The 27,441-nt window shown below is 42.1% G+C and overlaps 1 protein-coding gene across 1 annotated transcript in view; it reads right to left on the minus strand.

Moving 5' to 3' along the window:
* emid1 (EMI domain containing 1) overlaps nucleotides 1–27,441 on the minus strand; it is a 355,515-nt gene that overhangs the window by 42,736 nt on the left and 285,338 nt on the right. The window contains exons 7-8 of the mRNA XM_080208227.1: nucleotides 20,048–20,119; nucleotides 8,617–8,781 (exon numbers count right to left, since the gene is read on the minus strand). Of these exons, the coding sequence (XP_080064353.1) occupies nucleotides 8,617–8,781; nucleotides 20,048–20,119 (237 nt within the window). The remainder of the gene's footprint in view (nucleotides 1–8,616; nucleotides 8,782–20,047; nucleotides 20,120–27,441) is intronic.

The raw sequence follows: 27,441 nt of genomic DNA on the forward strand, positions 1-27,441 counted from the left end.
AAAACACAACATTCCCCCTTTTGCTTCCTGAATCATTCACAGGTTTGGCATCTTGTCTAAGTGACTTGTTCTTATGCGAATCTAGGCAGTGAAAATCAGATGGAAAGGGCCAGTGACAGGGCAGCCAGGAGTTGGCCTGTCCTAACCTTTACAGGAGATGGTTACAATATGAAACCACAAAGAGTCATCAATTATTTTTAAAAGGGAATTTGATAGTTGATTTGCTTTATTATTGTCACATGTATTGGTATGCAGTGAAAAAGCATTGTTTCCTGCACGCAATGCAGACAAAGCATACTGTTCAGAGAGGAGGACAGGAGAGAATGCAGAATATGGTGTTACTGTTATGGCTATGGTGCAGAGAAAGATCAACTTACTAAAAGGTAGGTCCATTCAAAAGTCTGACGGCAGCAGGGAAGAAGCTGTTCCTGAGTCAATTGGTACATGACCCCAGACTTTTGTATCTTTTTCCTGGTGGAAGAGAGAATGTCCAGGGTGCGAGTGGTCCTTGATTATGCTGGCTATTTTCAGAATCAGCAGGAAGTGTAGACAGAGTCAATAGATGGGAAGCTGGTTTGCATGATGGACTGGGCTTCATTCACAACCCTTTGTAGTTTCTTGCAGTCTTGGTCAGAGCTGGAGCCATACCAAGCTGTGATACATGCAGAAAGGATGCTTTCTATGGCGCCTCTGTAAAAATTGGTGAGAGTCATAGAGGACATGCCAAATTTCCTTCGCCTCCTGAGAAATTAAAGGTGTTGGTGGGCTTTCTTAATTATTGCATCAACTCTAAAGAGAAATATTGCAGAGGATTAGGAGGAGGTAAGAAAGTGTAATAACCTAGGTGACCCAGGTAGGGAAGAATATCAGGCATGGCTTGAAAGTCCCAGAACCCTTTATTGGTGTTGCAGTTTTCTAAGACTCAACCAGATCTGTACAACTCAATTACACACGCTTACTTTGACCGGGCTATTCTGGAATTGAATGTTGTTTTTCATGAAAACAGAGAGACGATGAGGGCAGAGAATATCATAATACTATAGTTCTACATGTTTTCTTTTGAAATTGCCGTAGTCCATTTGGGTGGCATGGTGGTTAACACGGCTGCCTCATAGCGCCAGGGATCCGAGTTCAATTCTCAGTTTGGGTCACTGACTGTGTGGAGTCTGCATGTTCTCCCCGTCTCTGCATGGGTTTCCTCCGGGTGCTCTGGTTTCTTCCCACAATCCAAAAGACATGCTGGTTAGGTGCATTGGCCATGCTAAATTCTCCCTCAGTGTACCCGAACAGGCACCGGAGTGTGGCCCCTAGCGAGGGGATTTTCACAGTAACTTCATTGAGTGTTAATGTACACCTACTTGTAACACTAATAAGTAAACTTTAAACTGATATTTTCTTTTAAAATTGTGGTGCACTATTTCTCTAGGTTATCTTTTGCTTCTTGACCACAAGAGGGCATGAGAAGATTTGTAACTGCTGAACTACGAATGTCCATTTATCAGAAACGCGCAGCACTGCACACAACTACTCCAGGGAACTTGATGATTCAGCAGCAAAGATTTAAGTGTGAAACTGGACATAACTGGGTAGGAGTTGGTTCTCATGCCTATTTTCCAGGCAACATGATGACGTTTGCACCCCATGGATATCTCAAGAACACCCCAACACCACGTTGCCTGTGTACAAATTTCAGGCATCCGTGGCAGTCACCGAAAAGAAACCTCAGGATCCTTCCCTACCGGAATAAAAGGCCCTTCCTTGCACATTACTGGGATCCTCTCTGAGAAACTGGGCTGCTCAGTTAAGGTTTTCCTGGCAAGGATGTGACCCAGCAAGTGGTTGTTACCAAAAAACAACCAGCTAGTTATCCAGGTTCTGACATGGAGCCAGAAGGAAAGGAGTGTCAGTTCTGGCTCCTGATCACTCTGCTGCTTAGCGATCATTGCCCTCCCAGTTACCTTTTTCCCCTCTTGGGTTGTCTGAGACCTGTTGAAGGCAAGGGAATTGGTGTCATTTTAACCATTTGGGAACGTATGAGATGCTTAGAGCCGTGACAAGGCCCAAGACCCAATTTTGGATGAGCCATGGGCCACTGGGCGGAGGTGTGTGCTGTCTGCATGTTGTTAATTATAGAATCATAGAATCCATGTTTTAAAACAGGCTTTAACCAATTTCTACCTCAAACTTTCTATCACAGTGAATATATTGCAATAGACAAATAGGCCACCATTGAAACCTTAAGGAACCAAAAGTACTTCTTGTCAGCCTTCCATCTTGGGAGACGGATGTTTTGCGCCATGGTGGCTAACTCATATGAGCTTGTGTCTCTGGAGCCCCGATCTGACACAGCAGCCCTCTGCCACATTTACTGCAGAGGATTTTTGATTTGATTTATTATTGTCACATATATTAGTATACAGTGAAAAGTATTGTCTCTTGCCCACTATACAGATGAAGCATAGAGAAGGAAAGGAGAGGGTGCAAAATGCAGTGTTACAGTCATAGCTAGGTTGTAGAGAAAGATCAATTTAATGCAAGGTAGGTCCATTTAAAAGTCTGATGGCAGCAGGGAAGAAGCTGTTCTTGAGTGGGTTGGTACATGACCTCAGACTTTCGTATCTTTTTCCTGATGGAAGAAGGTGGAAGTGAGTACGTCCGGGGTGTATGGGGTTCTTGATTATGCTGATTGTTTTTCCGAGGTAGCGGGGAGTATAGACAGTGTCAATGGATGGGAGGCTGGTTTGAGTGATGAACTGGGCTTTGTTCTTAACTCATTGTAGTTTCTTGTGGTCTTGGGCAGAGCAGGAGCCAGACCAACCTGTGATACAACCAGAAAGAATGCTTTCTACGGTGCATCCATAAAAGTTGGCGAAAGTCATAGCAGATGTGCCAAATTTCCTTAGTCTTCTGTAACTTCAGAAGGAATGCAGAGGAAGACAGTGGGCTGAGAAGGCACATGATTTGCTGGCCTCTGTGCAAAAGTACATTTGAAAAACAATTCACAACCAAGTGAGTTTGCATGCTACCCTGGATGCGGCTGCCATTCTATATAGGAATACTTCGAAAATAACTGGTGTTGTAATGGTTGGGAGCAATGTGGCACAATAATTATTGAGTTCTGTTATTATTCAAGGCAAATGCATGATGCCGAACAGTGGAGTTTTATCAACATTCTTTGATTCCACTCACACTGATGATAATGTAAACGTTTTCAGTTACAACATTGACCACTTAATTTTAGGGATAGAAATCTGCCATCCTAACCCGGTCTGGCTTACATGTGACTCCAGAGCCACAGTGATGTGGTTGACTCTCAACCAGGGATGGGCAATAAATGCTGGCCAGCCAGTGATGCCCATGTCCCATGAATGAAGAACAAATACATTAATCAGCTCAGTACTGAAGCGGCTTCCTCAAAGAAGAAATAAAGCAATTAATTAGACTGCCAAAGTCATTGATAAATACCCCACATTTTTGTGTTGGGATGTCCTGTCCCCAGATAATCAGCAAGTGTTTTCTGATACAAACCAGGAGCCATAAATATAGGCTAATAATGCTAATGAATCCAACAGGGAATTCAGGAGAAGTATCTTTGGAATGTGGAGGTCAATATCATAGAGGGTGATCGAGATAACTATCATAAATCCCTGCAAGGGGAAGCTAGATAAGTGTATGAGAGAGAAAGGAATTGAAGGCTGTGTTGGTGCGGTTAGAGGAAGATGGTTGGGAAAGAAGTTTGTGCAGAATAAACACTGCACAAGTGTTTGGGAGGAACTGGCACTGTAAACATCCTGTAACACTCTGCAATTCTCTCAGATTGTGAGCAGAGGGAGATTAAAACAGGAAGAGAAAGCTAAAGTCCAGTTCTTAATCAGACTCCAAGATTAGAATGTAGGAGGATGGTAAGGAGTAGAAATAAAAGGTGTAAGTAGAAAAAAGAGCTGTCAAAGTTTTGACAAAGGGTCATCAGAACTCAAAATGTCAGATTTTTTCACTCCTTACAGATGTTGCCAGACCAGCTGAGATTTTCCTGCAGTTTCTCTTTTGGTTTCAGGTTCCCGCGCCCGCAGTAATTTGCTTTTATAGAGAATTCATTATTTTGTATGTGAAGACAGGTGTAGGGGATTAATTAAGTGAATTTGACTGTTACTCAGTTTGTTCATTAGCTATGAAGCAAAGCAGCTTGAAGGCTTGTCTGTGGTTACCCGACTCCACTTTCAAAAAGATTCATAAAAGAACACAAATATCTGGTTCAAATCACAACAGGATTCTAGTCAAATGAGTGGGACTGTGTGGGTTCGGTTGTACTCAAAAACAATAGGGTGTTGTTCAGTGCAGAGGCTGACAGAAGAGACGATAGCTGGGTAAAGAAGTTGATGTGACGTTTGGTAAATGGGGATAGGGCGGGCTGTGTATGATGAACAAAAAGGGGTGCTATTTTCCCATCCCACTTGCCATGGGAATTGTAGCGGGATGGGAAAAGTTGGGAGGGACACGGACCATGCTACAGTGCAGTGAGCTCAGGTGGGATTTTCCAACCTTGGGGGCGAGAATGGCCAGAAAATCCCACCCAAGAAGAGCTACAAAAATTGTAGAAGAGACTGCCTTGGACAAAAGAGGGGGGGTTATGCCTCAAGGAGAAGGTGTCAGGGGAAAGAGTGAGAGAGAGAGACCTGGCAAGAGGGTTGTACCACTGATTTGGGATAGTCCGGGAGGGTGGGTGGATCTGCTCCTCAATAAGCCAAATTTTCAGAGAACAGTAAAGCACCCACAAAAGTAACTTTTCTTGCTCATATGCTGATCGAAGAGAGCAAACCTCTGGATTGTTAGAATGTAACCAATGATAACATTGGACCTGTTGTAGTGTGACAAGCTGTAGGGGTCAGCTGATCTAGTAAACTACGTAACCAAGGACAAAATGATGTGATGACCAGCTGACTCAGTGTAAATATGAATCTGTTCGGAATAGTTGGAGCTTGGAATGGCCAAGGGTGAGGCCTCAAGTATTGGAGTAATGAAGATTCTTTCTTAAACCTTTTTTTAAATTTATCTATTAGAGTAAGTTTTGTTTCATTTTATTGCCTATAACTAAAGAGCGCCTTCTGCTGGATGAACATGGATAAGATCGCTTTAACTTTTGTCTACAACATACCACAGAGCACCTTACCACATGACCAAGTTCATTAATTATGGTCCATTGACTGTTCTGCATTGGCCATTCTCTCATTAAACAAAATCACTCATACAATCTCACATAAGCAAAAAGGAAAAGAGAAACCATACAGCATTCCAGACAAATCAAAACAGAATAGCTTTCTCACCAAGTGTCTCAATCATTCACTTGCTTTAAAGTTTCACACAAGCAAGGTTTCATTTTATCAGTCTAGAGTACAACAAGAAATTTGAGCTGGACTGGAATTATTTCACCATGTGATTGGTAACAGAAACCAGTGGGTATTGCCTGAGAAATAGTTTCTGTTCGCAGCAATATATCCTTACACTGACAACAGGAGACAGAGGAGGATAAAGACCATAAGACCATAAGATATAGGAGCAGAATTAGGCCACTCTGCCCATTAAATCTGCTCCACCATTCAATCGTGGCTGATATTTTTCTCATCCGTATTCTGCTGCCTTTTCCCCATAACCTCTGACCCCCTTATTAAGCAAGAACCATTCTATCTCTGCCTTAAAAACACTCAATGACCTGGCCTCCAAAGCCTTCTGCGGCAAAGAGTTCCACAGATCCACCACTCTCTGGCTGAAGAAATTCCTCCTCTCTGTTCTAAAGGATCATCCCTTTACTGAGGTTGTACCCTCCAGTTCTAATTTTTGTACTAATGGGAACACCCTTGCCATGTCCGCTCTATACAGGCCTTGCAGAATCCTGTAAGTTTCAATAAGATCCTCCCTCATCCTTCTAAACTCTAACAAGTACAGACCCAGAGTCCTCAGCTGCTTGTTTAAAGAGGAGGGAGCTCATGATGTTGAGATGGAAATGGGGAAAGGGGAGGAGCAGAGATGGAATTTTTTCTTCCTTGACTATGTGGTTGATGGAGGTGAAGACAACGATGGGAGAGAGGTAGTTGATTTAATGGTGGGGTGGTCAGTTCATCCCATTCCTGTGTGTTACTAATTGGTCATGTAAGCTCTAGAACATAGTTATAATGATCAGCCTTTACTTGGTGTCTCTTGTGGAACTCTTCAAAGTAGGTTCTTTGGCATGGTGTCACTGCTGCCTCATAGCACCAAGGATCCGGATTCAATTCTGGCCTTGGGTGACTGTCTGTTTGGAGTTTGTACCTTCTCCCCATGTCTGCGTGGGTTTCCTCCAGGGGCCCCAGTTTTCTCCCACACTCCAAAGATGTGCAGAAAGATGGGTTGGTTATGCTAATTTGTCCCTTAGTGTCCCAAGTTGTGTAGGTAAGGTGAATTAGGGCTTACGGGGATCAGGTAGGAAATGTATGGACCTGGATAAGATGCTGAGTCGGTGAAGACCCAATGGCTTCCTTCTACACTGTAGGGATTGTATAATTCAAAGTTTAATTGTTGCTTAGTGATGGAAGGTTACAGATCATCAGAAGTTTGCAAATTTCTGACCCTGTGTCAAAGAAAAATCAAAAGTCTTTCTCTTGAAAACATTTGCTGCTTTGAAGTGGAAATAGATTATTGTTTTAAATCTTTTAAAAAATGGCAGGATTTAATTATAACAAAGTACTTCAATTTGTGGAATAATTTGCTTCATGTGATGAAGACAAAAGTTACAGTAGTCTAAATGCTTAGAAAAATATCATCTACTCAGTATTTTGAGCACAGAGATTGCAATCCAGAGAACACCGAGATCACAATGTAAAAAAGAATAAAAAAGCCTGATACAAAATTGATGCATTACCATCTTAGCTAAGTCTCAATTATCACTGGGCCAGAAGCTGGATCAGATGTCTTTTTAGTCCATATGTTCAGTATTCAACTATGCAGCACATATATAAAATCAGTCAGCTTGGTGCAGAGATGTTAAAATACATTAGTAAAATAAAGTTATAAAAATTTGAAGCTTGAATAAGACAAATAGCGAACATTAGTGATTGTCTGCCATAGTTGTAATTAACATTTCGCAAAATGTAATTTACTGCTAATATCAAAATCAGCTGAGTTGTAAACTGATCCCTGATTGAGGTGGAGAAAGTATTCAGTTTGCAGAGAGTAAATCAGATTAGGTATGCCTGTTCCTGATGCCAGGAGGGTAGGCTGGTGGTGATCTGGAGAATGTGACTTACATTGGTCCTAATATTTATTTACTGGAGGAGGGTGCAGGAGTATTTTCCTGTCTGGTGCTGGCCAAATTAATGGCTTAACCCATGGCCGGTGACAGAATTCTGCAGCCCGGGATCTATAGACTGTTGCTGTTTTGGATTTAAACTATGTTAATGGTCCAGACATCACAAAAACCTGCCCCGTAGAAATGACAGAGGGAAGACTCAGCATCTTACCCAGGTCCACACACCCCCACTTGATCCCCGTAATCCATAACTCACCTTACCTACATTTGGGACGCTAAGGGGCAATTGCACATGTGGTGGGTTAGGGCTGTGTTTCACACATCTATAAGACCCTAAGAGCAGAATTAGGTCAGTCGTCTCCGCCATTCAATCATGACTGATATTTTTCTCATCCCCATTCTTCTGCCTTTTCCCCATAACCCTGACCCCCTTATTAATCAAGAATCTATCTATCTCTGTCTTAAAGACACTCAATGCCTGGCTTTCACAGCCTTCTGTGGCAAAGAGTTCCACAGATTCACCACTATTTGATGGTTTATCTCACTCCCCATCCCTCTCATTATTACTGGCAAGCGGTGGTGGGGATAGTTAATATCACTGGCGGTCCTCAATGCATGTTTGTCTTTTAGTTCCTAAATACGCAATGGGTATCTTTGCATTCATTAACCTATTTGAAGTTGAAATAAGAAATTCAGAGAATATGAATTTTGACTTTGAGGAAGTTTTGCAATAATCAGAGTGAAGGATACCACCTTCATCAATAAGTATTGTCATCAAGAGTTCCCAGAACTCAGCCAGCTGCAGAATAAAACACTCTCTAACTTGTGCAACAATCTCATCTTCTGAAGCTCTCCGTAACTCTGCCAATATATAAATTTCCACTTCCTAATTAACCACCATTACATGCTTTTTGAATGATTGCCACATCTTGCACAAAGCATTGTTGAACTTAGTGAGATTTTATACTGAGGATCGATGCCCTCTGGGTATTGAATTGAAATGAACACATTTACAATCACTTTGGTCCGGGAATACAGGCAGAACGAGGAGACAAATTATTTGCCACGATCATGGAGCTAAAACGGATGAGTCAGCATACATTTGGCACTGCATAGCAGGTGGGTAGAACAGTCTCTGGGCTAAATACAGAACACATAAATCACAAAAACAGGATTTGCACTGTTCCAAGTTCTCCATAAGTCACCAGAAAATGATTAACTATATATTTCATGAATCATATTAAATTGGACATTGATTCTTTACAAGCCGAGGATATTTGGATTGGATAGAAGGTTAAAATGTGCGACGACCATGGAGAATGATAATGTATACTTGCCATTGTTGGTTGATGTGTATCCAAGGTCAACCGATCCTAGATAAGGAATGTCAGCACGTGATGGGCCTGCAGGTCCAGGTGGTCCTGGTGGACCGGGGGGACCTGGTAAACCTCTCCCACCGGGAAGGCCCGCTGCTCCAGTCGGACCCAGAAGTCCTGGCGGACCTGACAAATCAATCAAATAAAATTGCATTAGGTTGATAAATGTAAAGCGCTAGCTCAATATTTCATTTTAACTTCTGACAACTGATGACAAATTAAGCTGCAAGCTCCATACATACTAGAAGCACTAACCATTTGGAGGGCAACCATCAACATTTTTGAATGTCATATTGGCGAGTGCACATAGTGAGTAGCTGTAAGGTGTGCAGACCAGCTAATAGATATTAAATTCCACACACAGTCCGATCATTCATTTCTCTTGCATCATTATGTACAACTGCGGGAACCCTAATATGGAAAAATATCCAACTGCGGTTCATGATATTTTCTCAGTAAGATAGGAACTGTTCCCTATACATGTAGAAACTGAAACCTCTTGTACAAAGCCAACACAACCAAAACAGATCTTACTGCTCATTCATACATTCATTGGTTGTCTGTCAAACTATGCTGTGTAGAAATTAATTGCCACGTTTGCTTAGGGCACAACAGTAATTTATTTTTGTATGTCCTAAGGATAGCAAGGAAGCGATATCAATGCAGCTGCTTTCTTAGTTTCATAGAATACGACAGTGCAGAAGGAGGCCACTCGGCCTATCACGTTTGCACTAACTGTCCGATAGAGCCCTATCCCTGTAATGCCATGTATTTACTCCACTAATCCCCCTAATTTATGCATCTTGGGGCTCTAAGGGGCAATTGAGCATGTTCAATCCACCTAACCTGCGCATCTTTGGACTGTGGGAGGAAACCGGAGCACCCGGAGGAAACTCACGCAGACACGGGGAGAATGTGCAACCTCCACACAGACACTGACCCAAGGCCGGAATTGAACCCAGCTTCTTGTCGCTGTGGGGCAGCAGTGCTAACCACTGTACTGCCGTTCTCAATGGAAGAAAGGTTTAAAATGCAAATAAATTTGAAGCGCATGAAGATGAACGAGTGTTCTAAATGCGGGGCCCCTGAAGTGTTGCTCTAGCACTCCCAATCTCCTGCTGTGATTACAGAGGAAGGACAGCGCAACTCCAAAATGATGCGAACCATTGCAAGCCAGCTATTTTCTCCGGGGATTCTGCCATTCGCTGAAGCAGGATATTGGGAGAATGCCCATTGTAATCCTGGGCCAGTTTGTGCATGACTTTAGGACATAATTAATCTTCAGGCCTTCAAGCAATTCTTGTTTCTCATTTCACCAGCTAATGCTTCAAATATTGCACTCAATCAGATTTCTGAGGAACGATTTTCTAAACGTTCACAGATGGAAGTTCTGAACGCAGTGTCCCTGCACTCTCCAGATTTGATGGGAAGATTCATCAGGCAAGATGGATCTCTTTAATAACAAAATATAGGCCAGAATTTTCCAGCCATTCACACCCCATCACTGCTGCAAGGATGAAGAATTTGGCACTCAGTCAAATCTCCGTTGACTGCAGCGTGACCAGAGAATCCCGCTGGCGAGAATGGCTGGAAGATTCCGGCCATAATCTTCTTTAGTTGCACTTACACACAACATACTTCGCCTTTAGGAGAATCACAATAAGTAAAGGTCCTGCTCTTTACTGATAACAATGACAAAGTCAGCATGGGAAACAATTTCTCCAACACTAAGGAGTTGCTAGCCAATTTCATAGATTTTGCAGAATCCCTACAGTGCATCAGGAGGCCACTCGGCCCATCGGGTCTGCACTGACCACAACCCCACCCCAGGCCCTATTCCCATAACCCCACATATTTACCCTGCTAATCCCCTGACACTAAGGGGCAATTTATCATGGCCAATCCACCTAACCCGCACATCTTTGGACTGTGGGAGGAAACCCAGTAAAAAGTCTGACAACACCAGGTTTTAGTCCAACCTATTTATTTGATAATATACTCACAAGCTTTCGAGGGGACTGCCTCTTCGTCAGGTGAATGGAGAGTTCTGGCCTCAGACAGAGCATATAAAGCACAGACAGTTTAGAGATTCTTGTGCTTTATATGCTCTGTCTGAGGCCAGAACTCTCCATTCACCTGACGAAGAGGCAGTCCCCTCGAAAGCTTGTGAGTATATTATCAAATAAATAGGTTGGACTAAAACCTGGTGTTGTCAGACTTTTTACTGTGTTTACGCCAGTCCAACGCCGGCATACCCACATCAGGAGGAAACCCACACAGGCATGGGGATAACATGCAAACTGCAGGATCAATATTACTGACTGAGGCAGCAACAGTCACTTATAATAGCAGGAAGTTTTTAACGCTATACTCAGAGGTCAAAGAGGCACATATTTATAAAAGAAAAAAAATACAGAAAATCAATTAACACTTATTAAAGTGCATTTTCCTAGACTGGTGTAGTTCCATTACACCTGCTAAAACAAAATATTTATGTAGGTATAATTTTTCAGTTCGGCAGGATGAATGATCTAATTGGAGCTACTTGCATATGCAACACTATATTAAACAAGCAATGGAAATCATTCAACTTCTCTCACAGCAGAACAGCAGGGATCAGTAGATAGTCTCATTTTCTGACAGTCAGGCAGCTGCTGATGGAGACATGACAATTGGGAAACCGTTTTTATTTTGTGTTATTACAGCTGTTGGAGGTGTCACAATATCTGGCCCAGATCTTTTGGATCTAGTCCTTATTGTCAACATGATCTGAAACCCTTGCTCTACATGGCTCGTTTTGGGGGGTCACTAACTATTACCTCAAGAGCAAATGCCCGATTTTAAATAAACAGCAGCAGTAATTAAGCAAAGGAAGGGAGTCTTGTGTTGCTTTTATTGAGTGCAACTATCTATCCTAGGCAAACACATTTGTATTAATAACATAATTCTCTGGGTCAAAAGTGACTCGACAATGAAAACAAGATGTGGCACAAGTATAAAAAAAGATTTTGCTTCTCTGCAGTTCATTAGAATGACGTCCAATGAAGCATTGTCGAGGAGGCTTGGATTACAGTAATGCTGGATCATTGGATTGAGTCCAATAAGGCTCAGAGCATGGCTTCTATAACAGAGGCTGCAAATGTTATCAACATCCATCAGTAGTGTAATGTTTACATTACAGACCATGATTCATGTTCATTCTCAGTTTCTAAGCTCTCACCCACAAAGACAACTCTCTTTATACTCAGAACCTTTGCTTCATGACTTTAGCATGTGAGGTACTGTGTGATTTAGGGCATGATATTATAAATTCACAGCTGGGGCAATAATTCAATTTCTTAAGAATACTGATAACATCAGCTCTGTTAAATTGTTACACTTCATTCACAGAAAATAGAAGCAGTAGTAGGCCATTCAGCCCTTTGAGCCTGCTCCACCACTCGTTTTGAGCAACAAATTCAATATCTTGATCCTGTCTTTTCCCCATACCTCTTGATCCTTTCTGCCCCAAGAGCTGCATCTAACTTCTTCTTGAAATCCACAATTTTTTTTGATCTCAACTATTTTTGTGGTAGTGAATTCCACACATTCACCACCCTCTGGATGAAGAAATTTCTCCCCACCTCAGTCCCTTATGCTCAAACTATGAACCCTAGTTCTGGACAATCCCCCCCCACCATCAGGGACATTCTTTCTAAATCTACCCTGTCTAACTCTGTTAGAATTTTATAAGTTTCTATCAGATCCCCTCTCACCCTTTGTGAGTAGACTTTCGAAATGGATGAGTGATAAACTGTACAAATGCTGCCTTCTCATTTCAGTTTACTAGAGAATGGGATCCCTTGTAAATTGCCTTGCAGAATTAGAGTTAGCGTACTTATCAGAAGGAACTAGTTCTTGTTCTTTAGTAAGGACTAAAAGCCAGAGCATGCCCCAACATACATAACAATACTTACTCATTTTCTAGCAATTCCTGGTGAAAGTGCCAGTGCCTGTTTCTACATACAGTGAAATAAAGACAGAGTGAGGACACGCATAGCTGTGATAACTGCACTGTCACCCAGTTTGCAGAGAATCTTGGCCTAGGCTTCCTTATGAAGAATGCCCCTTTTTGCATGGCATGCAAGAATGGCACAGCTGAAGCATGCCAGCCCATAGCCCAGAGGTCCAAGGGTCAAAACCATTCTCTGCTATTCAGGTGTGGGTAACAAGTGCATGCAACCTTAGGGCAGTATAGTAGTTAGCACTACTGTGTCACAGCGCCAGAGACTAGGATTTGATTCCTGGCTTGGGTCATTGTCTGTGCGGAGTTTGCACGTTCTCCCCGTGTCTGTGCGGGTTTCCCCTGGGTACTCCGGTTTCCTCCCACAGTCCAAAAGACTAACATGCACTGGCCATGCTAAATTCTCCCCCAGTGTACTGGTACCGGAATGTAATGATTAGGGGATGTTTACAGTAACTTCATTGCAGTAAGCCTAGTTGTGACAGTTTTAAAAAAGAAACAGCACATTGAGTGGGGTGGGAGGAAATGACATTCAGATAGCTTATCACTGTTTTTCGTCCAAAACAAAAGAGCTACTGATAAGAGAAAGATTAAAGAAAGAAAAGCAGAAATAGAAAAATACATTCATGGTGTAAATTTTTTTTTATAGGCGATTAACAACCAATTCTCATTCCAGGAAGGGATAAATATCTGAATTAATAAGCTTTACCCACTTTCTTTCAGGCATTTTCCATTGTTTGGTTCTTTGTTCAGTTTTTTGCAGCCCAATCTATGGTTTTGCTATTTATTCACAGGGTCACTTTGGTACAGGAGCAAGATCATTAAAAAATGCTTAATAAAAACAAGGCAGTAGACTGACCCCCCTGGGGTCAACAGACAGGCCAATAGAGATGCAGTGGCAAACATCTAAGGGGATACTTCAGAATTCACGGAATTCCGATTAGTAAGAAAAAGTGCAAGGGACAGACCCGCCATCCATGGTGAATTAGAAAGGTTAAAGAGTGTATCAAAACTTAAAGAAAAAGCAAATAACTGTGCAAAGATAGGTGGCAGGTCAGAAGATTCGACAAAGTCTCAGGAACAGCAAAGGGTGTCTAAAAGATTAGTAAGGAGGGAAAAATTAGAGTTTGAGAGAAAGCTGACCCGAAATACAAAAACAAATCATATGAATTCTTATAAGTATTTAAAAAAGAGTTACAATATGAGTGTTGTTCCTATGGAATGTGAGTCTACAGTATTGATAATGGAAAGCAAGTGGATGGTAGATGAATTGAGTAGGTATTTTGCATCGGTCTTCACTTTATTGGATAGAAGTAACATCCAGAAGCAGTTTTAATACAGGAAATAGAGTGAGGGAGGAACTCAGGAAAATTATGGTCATCAGAGAAGTGGCCCTGAGAAAATTGTTGGAGCTGCGGGTTGACAGAGCCCAGGCCCTGATGGACTTTATCTGAGAGTCTTAAAATAGTTTACAGAGATAATTGATACATTGGTTTAAGTTTTCCAAAAGTCCCTAGATTCGTGGAAGGGCCCATTAGATTGGATGATAGCAAATGTAACTCTATTATTCAAAAAGGCAGGTAGACAGAAAGCGGGAAACCATAGGCCAGTCAGCTTAAATGTTAGAAGCCATTATTAAAAAAGTTATAGCAGGCCACTTGGATAAGTTCACACTGATCAGGCAGAGCTTATTAATTAGTATCACAAGTGGGCTTACATTAATATTGCAGTGACATTACTGTGAAAATCCCCTAGTCACCACGCTCCGGTGCCTGTTCGGGTAGACTATGGGAGAATTTAACATGGCCAATGCACCTAACCAGCACATTTTTCCGATTGTGGGAGGAAACTGGATCACCCGGAGAAAACCCATGCAGATATGGGGAGAACATGCAGACACCACACAGACAGCAACCCAAGCCGGGAATCGAGCCTGGGTCCCTGGTGCTGAGAGGAAAAGGAAATCTTGTTTAACCAATCGATTGGAGTTCTTTGAAGAAGTAATATGTGCTGTGGAAAAAGGGGCACTGGTGGACGCGTTGTATTTAGATTTCCAAAAGGCATTTGATAAAGTAGCAGAGCAAAGGTTACAGTGGAAAACAAAAGCTCACGATATAAGGGTAGCATATTGGCATGGTTAGAGCATTGGCTGGCTAACCGGAAGTAGAGAATTGGCATAAATGGATTCTTTTCAGGTTGGCAAGATGTAACGAGTGGTGTGTTACAGGAATCAGTTTTGGGACCTCACCTGTCCTTAATTCATATAAATGACTTGATTGAAGGGACGGCTGCCAAACTTGCTGACGACACAAAAAAAACGTTGAAAAGTAAATTGTGAAGTGGACCTAAGGAGACTACACAAATCTCAAAAAAAAAGCATTCAGGTAAAGCAAATAATTAGGAAAGCTGATAGAATGATACCATTCATTGCAAGGGGAATCAAATACAAAAGTAGGAAGCTTTGTTGCACAGGACACTACTGAGACCACATTTGGAATATCGTGCATAACATTAGTCATCTTATTTAAGGAAGGATGTAAATGTGTTGGAAGCAGTTCAGAGACTGTTTATCAGACTAATAACTGGAATGAGCGGGTTGTTTTAGAGGAAAAAGTTGGACAGGGTAGGCTTGTATCTGCTGGAATTTCGAAGGAAACAAATAAAATCCTTAGGAGTCTTGACAGGGCGGATATGGAAAGGATGTTTCCTCTTGTGCAAGAATCTAGAACGAGGAGTCACTGTTTGAAAAAAGTGGTTGCCTTTTTAAAATGGAGATGGGACAAAGATTTTTCCAGTCAGAGGGTCGCAAGTGATTGGAACTCTTTTCCTGAAAAGGTGGTGGAGATAATGGGTGCGATGTTACTGGCCGTTCACGCCTTGCTGTCACTGTAAGCAAGGATGGAGAATTTGGCGCTCATTGTGAATGGCTGGAAGATTTTGCCGAGAGTCTTCGAATGTGTTTAAGGCAGGGGTGGTTGTTTCTTGGTAAGCAAGCGGGTGATAGGTTATTAGGGTAGGCAGGTTACAGATTTGAGGCTACTATCGTATCAGCCCTCATCTTGTCAAATGGCGGAGCAGCCTCAGGGAGCCGAATGGTTTAATTCTGCTCCGTGTTGACGCATTCAAACAATTTAAAATCAGAATGAAAAATATATTAATTGAAGCCGATTTCAAATACAGTCAGCCATTTAAGAAATACCTTGAAATTATAGAAAACCCCTAAATGAAAACGAGCCCATTTACAAGTTTGTGCACAGAACCACAATTCTCTGGCTCTTAATCGATACCTTTACTTTAACCGAACACATGGCTGAATAAGAAATCATTAAACCTTCTTTAAATATGTCTGCACCAAGTGAAAAGTGCTTACCCTGGTGTTGATAACTTAAAGTGATAAATCCATATTCAAAGAAGCAGTAGAATTTTGGATTGAGAAAACTGAAAACACTATACCATGAATGAAATAAATGTTGCATGTAATTAAAGCCCACAGCAATCTCCCTGTGACAGGAATTGGCAATGCCATTCCAAAGCAAACAAAACTGATGTACTGTGCACAGATTTAATCGTTTCTTTTTAACAGGCACTCTGTCATCAGAATACTTGCAATCTTGACGCTTTGGCTCACATCCTGTAGTGTTTAACAAAGGAAATAAACATATAATTGAAATTTGTGGAATTCGAGATGATTGCTAAATACTCCCAGGGTGGACTTTCAACATTTTTGAAGGGCTTCAATCCAAAATTCATGATGAAATATAAATATCCAGCGAAATGTCCGCCGGGAGAATTGGTTTCCATGTTGGAGATAAGCAGGGGTTAAAGTTTAAAGTTTATTCATTCTTGCCACAATTGGGCTTACATTAATGCTTCAATGAAGTTACTGTGAAAATCCCCTAGTCGCCACACTCCGGCGCCTGTTCAGGTACACTAAAGGAGAATTTAGCATGGCCAATTCACTAAACAGCACATCTTTCAGACTGTGGGAGGGAATCAGAGCAGACAAGGCGACTGCACACAGACAGCAAAATGGCTGAAAGAATGAATTTACATCCATAATTTCTTCACTCCACAAGTAGTAACTTTCTTGCTATCTCCCACATTTCCCTCCAAGTTATCCTCTGACCCTAATGTAATGCTAAAGATGATGACATGGCTAAACTGGTACCAACCATCTTCCAAATCATCCAAGCAATCATTCTCCATGTCCGAGCCCCGATGGTGAATGTTGGCTTGACATTTAACTGAAGGGGTGTAGCAGAGTTGAACCTGACCCTGTCCTCAATTCATTGGTAACGCACTTCTTTCAGCAGACTATGATAAGGAGCAGAACCATGGCAAATATTATCCATTTCTGTCCTGGGGAGGCCAGTAACTACTCACACACACACACACACACACACACACACACACACACACACACACACACACACACACACACTCATACCCCGACAGAGATTTTCCAACTCAGCAGAAATGAGGAATCAAATGAGAGAGTTTGACTTTCCCTGGCCTCCATTACTCGATATCACAAAAACATGATGCATTATCCTTGAGCCAAGGAGCATGTATTTAGTCATAATATTTATTTAACACGCAAGTTCATTCTCTACGGTATAATTCATTTTAACTGACTCTCAATCAGAAACTTTCAAATTCAAGCACATATTCCACAATGTTCAATGTTAGGAGCCTCAGATAACTATTGAGATAATCCATACAGATATGAGACACAAAAACACATAGAATGACATTGAAATTAGTGCAGAAATACAAGCATTTCAGCACATTCAGTCCATATTGCTGGTTATTCTCCTCAGAAGGAACAGTCCTAGGGGGCGATCTTACTGGTTCACATTGAAAAATATAGTCAGGGTGCTGAGTAAAGTTTTTAAAAAAGTCTATAAATGGTCACTTTCCTGAAAGCATGTTTTCACTCAGTCTAATGAGAGCCACTTTTTTATTTTGTGGGTTTCTCAAAAAAATAAATAAAATCCCTTAATAAAAGGGGGCTTCAGTTGACTATGAATTTGTATATTAAATACCATTTTCAAAAATATTGCAATGCCACTTGCAGATAGACTTCATGTACACATCTCATTGCTGTGAAAAATACATTATTCCTTATTCCAGCAATTCCATTAACTCAAGAAATCTTGTCCAATTTCAAAACATCAATAGATCAAAATGCTTATCCACTACGCAAAGAGTCATGGCATTGAAGATCCACAGTACCTGCTGCTTACATCCATTTGCTTTCACTGAGCCCAGAGTGAGATGGGCTGTTGGAGGCCATGTAACACTATGTAATCTCAAAGAAGCTTCATCCAACTGAACTGACACTGTCCAGCAATGGTGCTGAGCATAGATGGTGTCGCAGCATAATAGGTGGCCGAGAAGAACTTAACCACCTGGCTGCAGGATGATCAGTAATCTCAGCATACTGTTGGATAGGCCTTATGTCTGCATTAAAATATACCCTGGGGGCCTTTCATTTCTGCAAAATAGGAGCCAGGACTAAGTGCAATATAGGATCGTAAAATATGACAGCAGAGGAATTGTAAATTTATCCCATCAAGTCAATGTTTAAATGCCAGGTGAACCTCACATTGCTGCCCATTCACAACGTCCTTGAGTGTCTCCCTGATCCAACTTCCTTCAACCCAACATCACTGGTCGAGCATTCAGCTGTCTTAAACCCCAAGCTCTGGGATTCTCTCCCTAAATTTATCAGTTCACCAATAAGACACTCAGAAAACCTATACCTTTGGCCAGGTTTTTGGGTCTATTCTGCATAGAATTGTAGAATCCCTGCAATGCTTCTGCATTGGCCCATCGAGTCTGCACCGACTCTGACAGATCATCTTACCCAGGCCCCATCCCTGCATCCGCACCTATTTACACTGCTAATCCTCTGAGCCTACACTAAGGGGCAACTGAGCATGGCCAATCAGCCTAACCTGCACATCTTTGGAGTGTGGGAGGAAACCGGAGCACCCTGAGGAAACCCAGACACAAGGAGAATATGCAGACGCACACAGACAGTGACCCAAGGCTGGGCGCTGTGAGACAACAGCGCTAACCACTGTGCTGCCCACTTTTCTAAAATCTCCTTCTTTGGCTCAATGTTAATTTTTACTTATTATTTTTCTCATGTGGTTATTTTATTATGTTAAAGGCGCAATATTAATGGTCTCTTCCACCTTCTTCAAGCAACTATCTTTCTCCCTTCCAAAAGAATTTATGGATTCTACTTCAACAAAGGTTTGGCAGCAGCAAATTCCAACCCTGATCAGTCTAAAGAAATCATGCCTAATCTCGCCTTTAAGTCCTTTTGGGTTTCACATTTTTCTTCTGGCATGTTGTGCCTGCTGCATTTTATGCTGTGGGTTTACAATGGGAAAATGCCAAAGACTTCCAGCATCCGCGGTATTTCGCCTTCATTTAAAGGTTTTCATCTGTCTGTTCATTTAAAGAAAGAACCAATAAACTTGCTACCTTTCACGATCAAAGTATGAACATGTGGATTAAGTGCCATTTGGCTCCTCGAGCCCACTCTGCCATTCAACAATATCATGGCTGATCTGATTGGGGCCTCAACATTACTTCCCTGCCCGCTCCCAATGCCCTTCATTTGAATATCTTAAGGGGCCTAACACTGGTTTCAAGCATGGGGCCTGGATACCAATTTTCTTCTCACACCAATATGGTAGGTGGTGTTCTTCAAGCTCATAATAAAGTGTGCTTCATGCCCACCATCTTGGCAGTGATGGTGCCCTATTAGTCCATGAAATCAGATACAACACCATCCCATTTCTAGGCCACTGGCATTCATCCAGTTTTCTGTTCTCTGTGTGCTTTTGCATTGAATTTTTTTCCCTTACAGAAATACTAGTTCTCAGGCATTACTCAGGCCTTAGTACACCCTGGTTTGGTCTGTATGCATTCTCCTTGACTTTAAATGTTAACAGAAAAGAGCTTTTTTATATAGTTAAGGCTATATAACTATACATAACCAGTAGTATTGCCGTTTTGGGAACGGCAAATGTAGATGTCATTAATTGCTGCTGCTTGGAGTCTTCTCAGAATAAGCTCTACAAATCTCCACCCCTCTGAAACAGACAAAGTAAAAGTGGCAACCCAAAGTAAGAAAGAGACAAGAAGTGGAACATTGGGAAATGGAAACAAAAGCAGAACACGGGAAGAAACAAAAAACAAAAACTGAAAAATGAAATGTAAGAAAGTGCACCATCTAAAAAGAAAAGCAGAAAAATTGAATTGAATAAATTAGGAAAATAGAGCTAAGAAAATTTCAATTGAATTTTAAAAAAATGAATGAGCCACAAGGACAAAAGGTGAACAACAAGTCACATGGTGTGATCTACTAACCTGGTGGTCCCATGGCTCCTTTTGTTCCTGGTATTCCGGGTGGACCACGCATGCCTGGTTCACCCTTTGCACCTGAAAAAGTTAATATGGGTAAAGAATGAATTTTTTTTAAAAACCCAGGGAAAACAGAAGGGGACAAAAGCTTCCAAGAATTGGAAAGACATTAATACTTTACTGAAACAATAAAAATTTTCTGCTTTGTTTTATATGAAAACAACACTGTCTCCTTCAAGATAGCCATCATTACCTGTCTGCACTTGTCCATGCATTCACCTAGCTGCATAATGCCCCCTCTCAAGATGGTGCTATGATAAACCATGCATGCGCAGTGTTGGTATATAACACAGTCTTAACAGTATGGCTGTCATATTACATATCAAATTTGGCATATCCAGTACAGCTCTCACCAACTTTTACAGATCACCATAGAAAGCATTCTTTCTGGTTGTATCAAAGCTTTCTGGCTCCCACTCTGCCCAGAACCGCAAGGAATTATAAAGGGTCATGAATGAAGCCCAGTCCATCGCTCAAACCGGCTTCCCATCCAATGACTCTGCCTACACTTCCTGCTGTCTTGAAAAAGCAGCCAGCATAATCAAGGACCCCACGCACCCCAGACATTCTCTCTTTCACCTTCTTCCATCGGGAAAAAGGTATAAAAAAACTGAGGATACATACAAATGGACTCAAAAACAGCTTCTTCCCCGCTGCCATCAAACTTTTGAATGGATCTACCTCACATTAAATTGGTCTTTCTTTACACCCTAGCTGTGACTGTAGCACTACATTCTGCACTCTCTTCTTTCCTTCCCTATGTACGGTGTGCTTTGTCTGTACAGTGCGCAAGAAACAATACTTTTCACTGTACGTTAATACATGTGACAATAATAAATTAAATCAAGAAAGAAATGCAGATTTCAACATGATTAGTCAAAGAAATGCTCCACCATATTCAGCAACAAATACCAAACGTTAACTGTGAAAATGGGTCAATTCTGTGCCCAGCAACTCCACCCCGTCCATTCACCAGGAGAATATCTATACTAGTAGCTTCCTTTGTAGTTTAGTGGGCAAAAGCACCATGAAGTTTGCTACTGAATCAAGGTTTGATCCCTGGCACATGCTCCCTCAAGACGTGGAGATGCTGGCGTTGGACTGGGGTAAACACAGTAAGAAGTCTCACAACACCAGGTTAAAGTCCAACAGGTTTATTTGGTAGTAAACGCCACCAGCTTTCGGGGTTTGCCCCTTTCGGGGTTCTCTCCCACTCCCACTCACCTGACGAAGGGGCAAATCCCGAAAGCTGGTGGCGTTTACGACCAAGTAAACCTGTTGGACTTTAACCTGATGTTGTGAGACTACATGCTCCCTCAACCCAGGCCCATGGTTCGTGATAAAATTGACCCAAACATTCCAAGATAGTGTGGTGGGGAAAAGAGGAAATCAGTCGTGTGCATCACAAGCTATCCGAAATAGCTTCATTTGGAATATCCGTTGATATATAAATCAGACTACTGTCAGCCACAGGCTATGTAAAAATAAATGCTTAAAATAGCTTGAGTACGTTGTAGTCCGCAAAAGCTTTTGAAGATGATAAATTGGTCCACATTAAGGAAAAGGTTGGAAGTCACTGTCCAAGGAAATGTCCGAAGTATTGCAGGGATGCTGGGAAACGTTCTTGGCATTGCAGCTTATTCCAAATCACCATTGCAGAGGCTACCATTCCACAAAAAAATCTTCTTGATCTTGACTCTGCCACGAAACGGTGGCAGCCTTAAGGCCAGATGATTTATGCAGCACTAGATGAATAAGTGCAGGACAAATCTGACTGGACAACTCTTCTGAATGGTTAGCATGGTTAACGGCACTCCCCTCTTGTCTGGATACTGTACACAAAATAGAAAGCCACAAACAGGAATAGGGTCCTGAGTAGCGGGGGTGAAAGTGAGGGGGGCATAGATGGGGACTGCAATGCACGGCATTGTGGGGATGAAGCGGAGCAGGGTTTGAAATGTGTATACTTTAATGCGAGGAGTATTCGCAATAAAGTGGATGAACTTGCAGCGTGGATCAGTACCTGGGACTTTGATGTTGTGGCCATTTCAGAGACATGGATAGAGCAGGGTCAGGAATGGTTGTTGCAGGTTCCGGGGTTCAAATGCTTCAGTAGGAGTAGAGAAGGAGGTAGAAGGGGGGGAGGGGTAACATTATTAGTCAAGGATTGTATCACGGTGTCAGAGAGGAAGTTTGATGAGGACTTGTCTGTTGAGGTAGTATGGGCTGAGGTTAGAAATAGGAGAGGAGAGGTCACCCTGTTGGGAGTCTTTTATAGACCTCCTAAAAGTTCTAGAGAGGTTGAGGAAAGGATTGCGGAGACGATCCTGGATAGGAGTGAAAGTAATAGGGTAATTGTTATGGGGGACTTTAACTTTACTAATATTGATTGGAATTGTTATAGCTCGAGCTCATTAGAGGGGTCAGTTTTTGTACAAAGCGTGCAGGAAGGTTTCTTGACTTAGTATGTAGATAGACCAACTAGAGGTGAGGCTATATTGGATTTGGTGCTGGGAAATGAGCCAGACCAGGTGCTAGACTTGGAAGTTGGGGTGCATTTTGGTGATAGTGACCACAATTTGGTTACGTTCACCTTAGTGATGGAAAGGGATAGGCAGGAACCTCGGGGCAGTAGTTTTAGCTGGGGGAAGGGTAATTATGAGGCTATTAGGAGAGAATTAGGAAGCATAGGTTGGACTAGGAGACTACAGGGTCTCGGAACGTCCAAAATGTGGAGTTTTTTCAAGGAGCAGCTACTGCGAGTCCTTGATATGTATGTCCCTGTCAGGCAAGGAGGAATTGGTCGAGCTAGGGAACCGTGGTGCACTAGGAAAGTTGATTCGCTGGTTAAAAAGAAAAAGGAGGCTTATGTCCGGATGAGACTTGAGGGCTCAGGTAGTGCACTAGAGAGCTTTAGATTGGCTAGGAGGGAGTTAAAGAGAGACTTAAGAAGGGCTAAAAGAGGACATGAGAAGACTTTGGCTGATAGGATTAAGGAGAATCCTAAGGCGTTCTATAGGTATGTCAAGAACAGAAGGTTGGTTAGGGCAAGATTAGGGCCAGTTAGAGACAGCAGTGGGAATTTATGTGTGGAACCGGAAGAGATTGGAGAGGCATTGAACCAATATTTCTCTTCGGTGTTCATGCAGGGGGACATAAATGTAGCTGTGGAGGACACTGGGTTACAGGGCTGTAAACTGGACAGTATTGCAGTTGATAAGGAGGATGTGCTAGTTATTCTTGAGGGTTTGAAAATAGATAAGTCCCCTGGGCCGGACGGGATTTACCCTAGGATTCTCTGGGAGGCAAGGGAGGAGATTGCAGAGCCTCTGGCTCTGATCTTCAGGTCGTCATTGGTCACCGGTATAGTGCCAGAAGATTGGAGGTTAGCGAATGTTGTCCCATTGTTTAAGAAGGGGAACAGAGACTTCCCCGGGAATTATAGACTGGTGAGTCTTACTTCTGTTGTGGGCAAGGTTTTAGAAAAAATTATTAGGGATAGGATTTATAGTTATTTGGAGTGTAATGAAATGATTAGAGATAGTCAGCATGGTTTTGTGGAGGGTAGGTCGTGCCTTCCTAACCTTATTGAGTTTTTCGAGAAAGTGACCAAAGAGGTGGATGGGGGTAAGGCAGTTGACATGGTATATATGGACTTTAGTAAGACGTTTGATAAGGTTCACCATGGAAGCCTTCTGCATAAATTGCAGATGTATGGGATTGAGGGTGATTTAGGAAATTGGATTAGGAATTGGCTGGCGGATAGGAGACAGAGGGTGGTGGTTGATGGTAAGTATTCGACATGGAGTTCAGTTACGAGTGGTGTGCCTCAGGGATCTGTTTTGGGGCCACTGCTGTTTGTAATTTTTATAAATGATCTGGATGAGGGTATAGCTGGGTGGATTAGTAAATTTGCTGATGACACCAAAGTCGGAGGTGTGGTAGATTGTGAGGAAGGGTGTCTTAGTCTACAGGGAGACTTGGACAAGTTGCAGAGCTGGGCCGAGAGGTGGAGGATGGAGTTTAATGCGGAAAAGTGTGAGGTAATTCACTTTGGCAGGAATAACGGATATGTAGAGTATAGGGCTAATGGTAGGACTCTGAATAGTGTGGATGAACAGAGGGATCTAGGTGTATGTGTACAAAGATCCCTGAAAGTTGGGAATCAAGTAGATAGGGTTGTTAGGAAGGCATACGGTGTCTTGGCGTTTATTGGTAGGGGGATTGAATTTAGGAGCCGCAGCGTCATGTTGCAACTGTACAAAACTCTGGTGCGTCCGCACTTGGAGTATTGTGTGCAGTTCTGGTCCCCACATTATAGGAAGGATGTGGAGGCTTTGGAGAGGGTGCAGAGGAGGTTTACCAGGATGTTGCCTGGTATGGAGGGGAGGTCCTATGAGGAGAGACTGAGGGATTTGAGGTTGTTTTCGTTAGAAAGAAGGCGAGGGGACCTTATTGAAACATATAAGATGATTAGAGGTTTGGATAGGGTGGACAGTGATAGCCTTTTTCCTCGGATGGAGAAAGCTAGCACGAGGGGGCATAGCTTTAAATTAAGGGGTGGTAGTTATAGGACGGATGTCAGGGGTAGGTTCTCTACCCAGAGGGTGGTGAGGGATTGGAATGCCCTGCCTGCTGCAGTTGTAAATGCGCCTAGTTTGGGGGCGTTTAAGAGATCCATGGATAGGTTTATGGACGGAAAGGGTTTGGTTTAGGTTAGAGGGTCATTGTTTTTTAACTGGTCGGTGCAACATCGTGGGCCGGAGGGCCTGTTCTGTGCTGTAATGTTCTATGTTCTATGTAAAATGCAAAGTCCTAGTAACAGGGACAAGCAAATCACTAATATCTGGAAAAGGAAGCAAGCTGATATCTCGACACACATCAAGCTAACTCTTGTCAGCCAATTGATTTATTCTTGGTAATGGGCAATTAATACTTTCCCTCAGATCTGGGTGATTGGTCTCACCCACGTAAAAGCTTCATCTTAACTCCTACTGGTTGTGTACTCATCCAGCCAATACTCCAATTCCCAATTTAAAAGGACAATTCTTCAGCTACTTGCAACCTTATAGTATGGTTTTTGTGATGTAAGGCTTTGAATTTTAGCATTCCACATTATATGAAAATGTGATATTTTTCTAAAGTGGTTGACTGCCCTCGTGCCAGCCTTGTGGTAGGAAAATGACTAATTCTGGCAGATACTGCGTAGGCAGTCTCAGAATATAATGTATGTTATTTAAATTACAATGTATAAATTGAACTTCGCCGTGCATTTACTTTATATACATTCAGTCAGCTTTGAAATATGAGCATCATACTGCTCTGTTGTTTACCATCCCCCAAATATTTTTTAGACACCTTTTCTCTGCTACTTCCCCAAAGGGAACATTCTTTTCCCATGGGCCTAACCTCAGACTATGTGAGGCACCCATGGCAGGCTTGATCCTGTCCTTAAGGTAGCACCCCACACAAAAGACTTCGTAGAAGGGCTCACCGAACAGGAAGTGGGAATTTGGATGAATTTTTCTCTTCCCTCATTCAAAGGCAACCAAAGCACCTTAATGTCACCATGGCTAAAATCAGCTAACCCAGTAAGTCGGTGATTAAACTCAATAATTTCTAGGTGCATGTGGTTCACTATTAAACCGAGTGCAATAGTTTCTTATAATGCCATGCTAGATTTCTCAGAATTAAAGCTTATTTTAAGCTTAGGTGGACTGGCCATGATAAATTACCCCCTAGTATCCCAAAATTTGTACGTTAGATGAATTATCCATGGGAAATGTGTGGGGTTATGGGGATAGGCCGGGAGTTAGGGCCTGCATAAGATACTCTGTCAGCGAGTCAGTGCAGACTTGATGGGCTGAATGGCTTCTTCTGCACTGTAGGGATTCTATGATTCTAAAGCTTTTAAACATTTTCAGAAAATTTGCAAACACAGAGAAAACCTTTAGCCAATGGGGATACTTCTCTCACCAAAGATACTTTAGAGGAATCTTGCAGGGGGACACAGCAGAGGGGCCCGAGAACAACATATTTCTCTCACAGCTGGAGGTGTTTAGATGTGGACCGAAAGCACAAAAGTGAATTAAAGAGTAAAACTAGATTACTGCATTATCATTATTTATTTTTCTTAAAATATATCCTCAGAGAGGGAATTCTGCTATTTACTTTTTCCACGCATTGTTTACATACCAGCCTGACCAGCAGATCCAACTTTTCCTCTTTCACCAAGAGGACCTCTGCAACATTTTAACACAGTTTCAATGCAGGAAATTGCTTTGACAAGAATAGCGAACTTAATATAAAACTTCTGAGCGCAAATCAATTTCAAACAATTGCTGACCCTTTTTAGCACAGACATATCATTTGAGGTGAGGGGAGCCCTAATTGAAGGGTTTAAAGTTATGAGGGGTCTAGATAAGAGAGGCTCTATCCCCCTTTGTTGAGGGTTCCGTAACCAAGAGACATCGTTCTAGGGTAAGAGGTAGGAAGTTAGGAGGGAATTTGACAGAAATCTTACCACACAAGAGGGCAGTGGCAATCTGGAACTCACTGCCTGAAAAGCATGTTAGAAGTTGAAACCTGCATAACTTTTACAAAGTACCTGGATATGCACTATAATCTATATGGGCCAAGAGCTAGGAAGTAGCTAGGTCGCTAGAAAGTAATTTGATGGCTGGTGTTGACATGAAGGACCAAATGACCTCCTCCCATGCCAAATATTTCCATGGTTGACCTGGATCAAATAGTTAAATCTCTCACAAGGGAGAAGAGTTTAATAAAGACAAACAGGGCAAAATCAGTCAAAATCACATTTGTTGGTGAATTTTGTCCTATGTAATCTTTAAGAATTAACTTGTATAAAAGAATTCTCTCCCTCTTTGTAAATAATGACATTGCTAAGACTGCCCAGGTCAGACAGGGATTTGTATGAAGGTAAGAGCAAAGGCATGGGTGAAAGAAATGTCATACAATCAATAAATAGCTTGAGATTCTAATCACAATCTCTTCCTCTTATGCACATTTATGCAATCACCCACATCCAACTGCACGTTCTTTGCACCACATTTTCAGTTTACTTCTGTTTTCTTGTTTTTTGATTAACATGAAGTCAAAGGATCTGGCACTCAGTAACTTGCCAAGGCAATGTGTGCCTTCAGCTTCCACGGGATGAGCTGCGTTCAATTAGTAATTCTCCCTAAAAGGCAGTCACCAAGCCTCTCATTAAGCTGGTGAGAGTTGTTCCTGTAACACTAATATTGAGAGCCTTGGTAAGTGGCAATATTGGGCAGAATGCCTGAGTGGGACTCTTCAGATAGTTAATTGATGCCAAATTC

The sequence above is a fragment of the Carcharhinus amblyrhynchos genome, chromosome 20, assembly GCF_965287045.1.
Source record: "Carcharhinus amblyrhynchos chromosome 20, sCarAmb.v2.hapA, whole genome shotgun sequence".
NCBI lineage: Eukaryota > Metazoa > Chordata > Chondrichthyes > Carcharhiniformes > Carcharhinidae > Carcharhinus > Carcharhinus amblyrhynchos.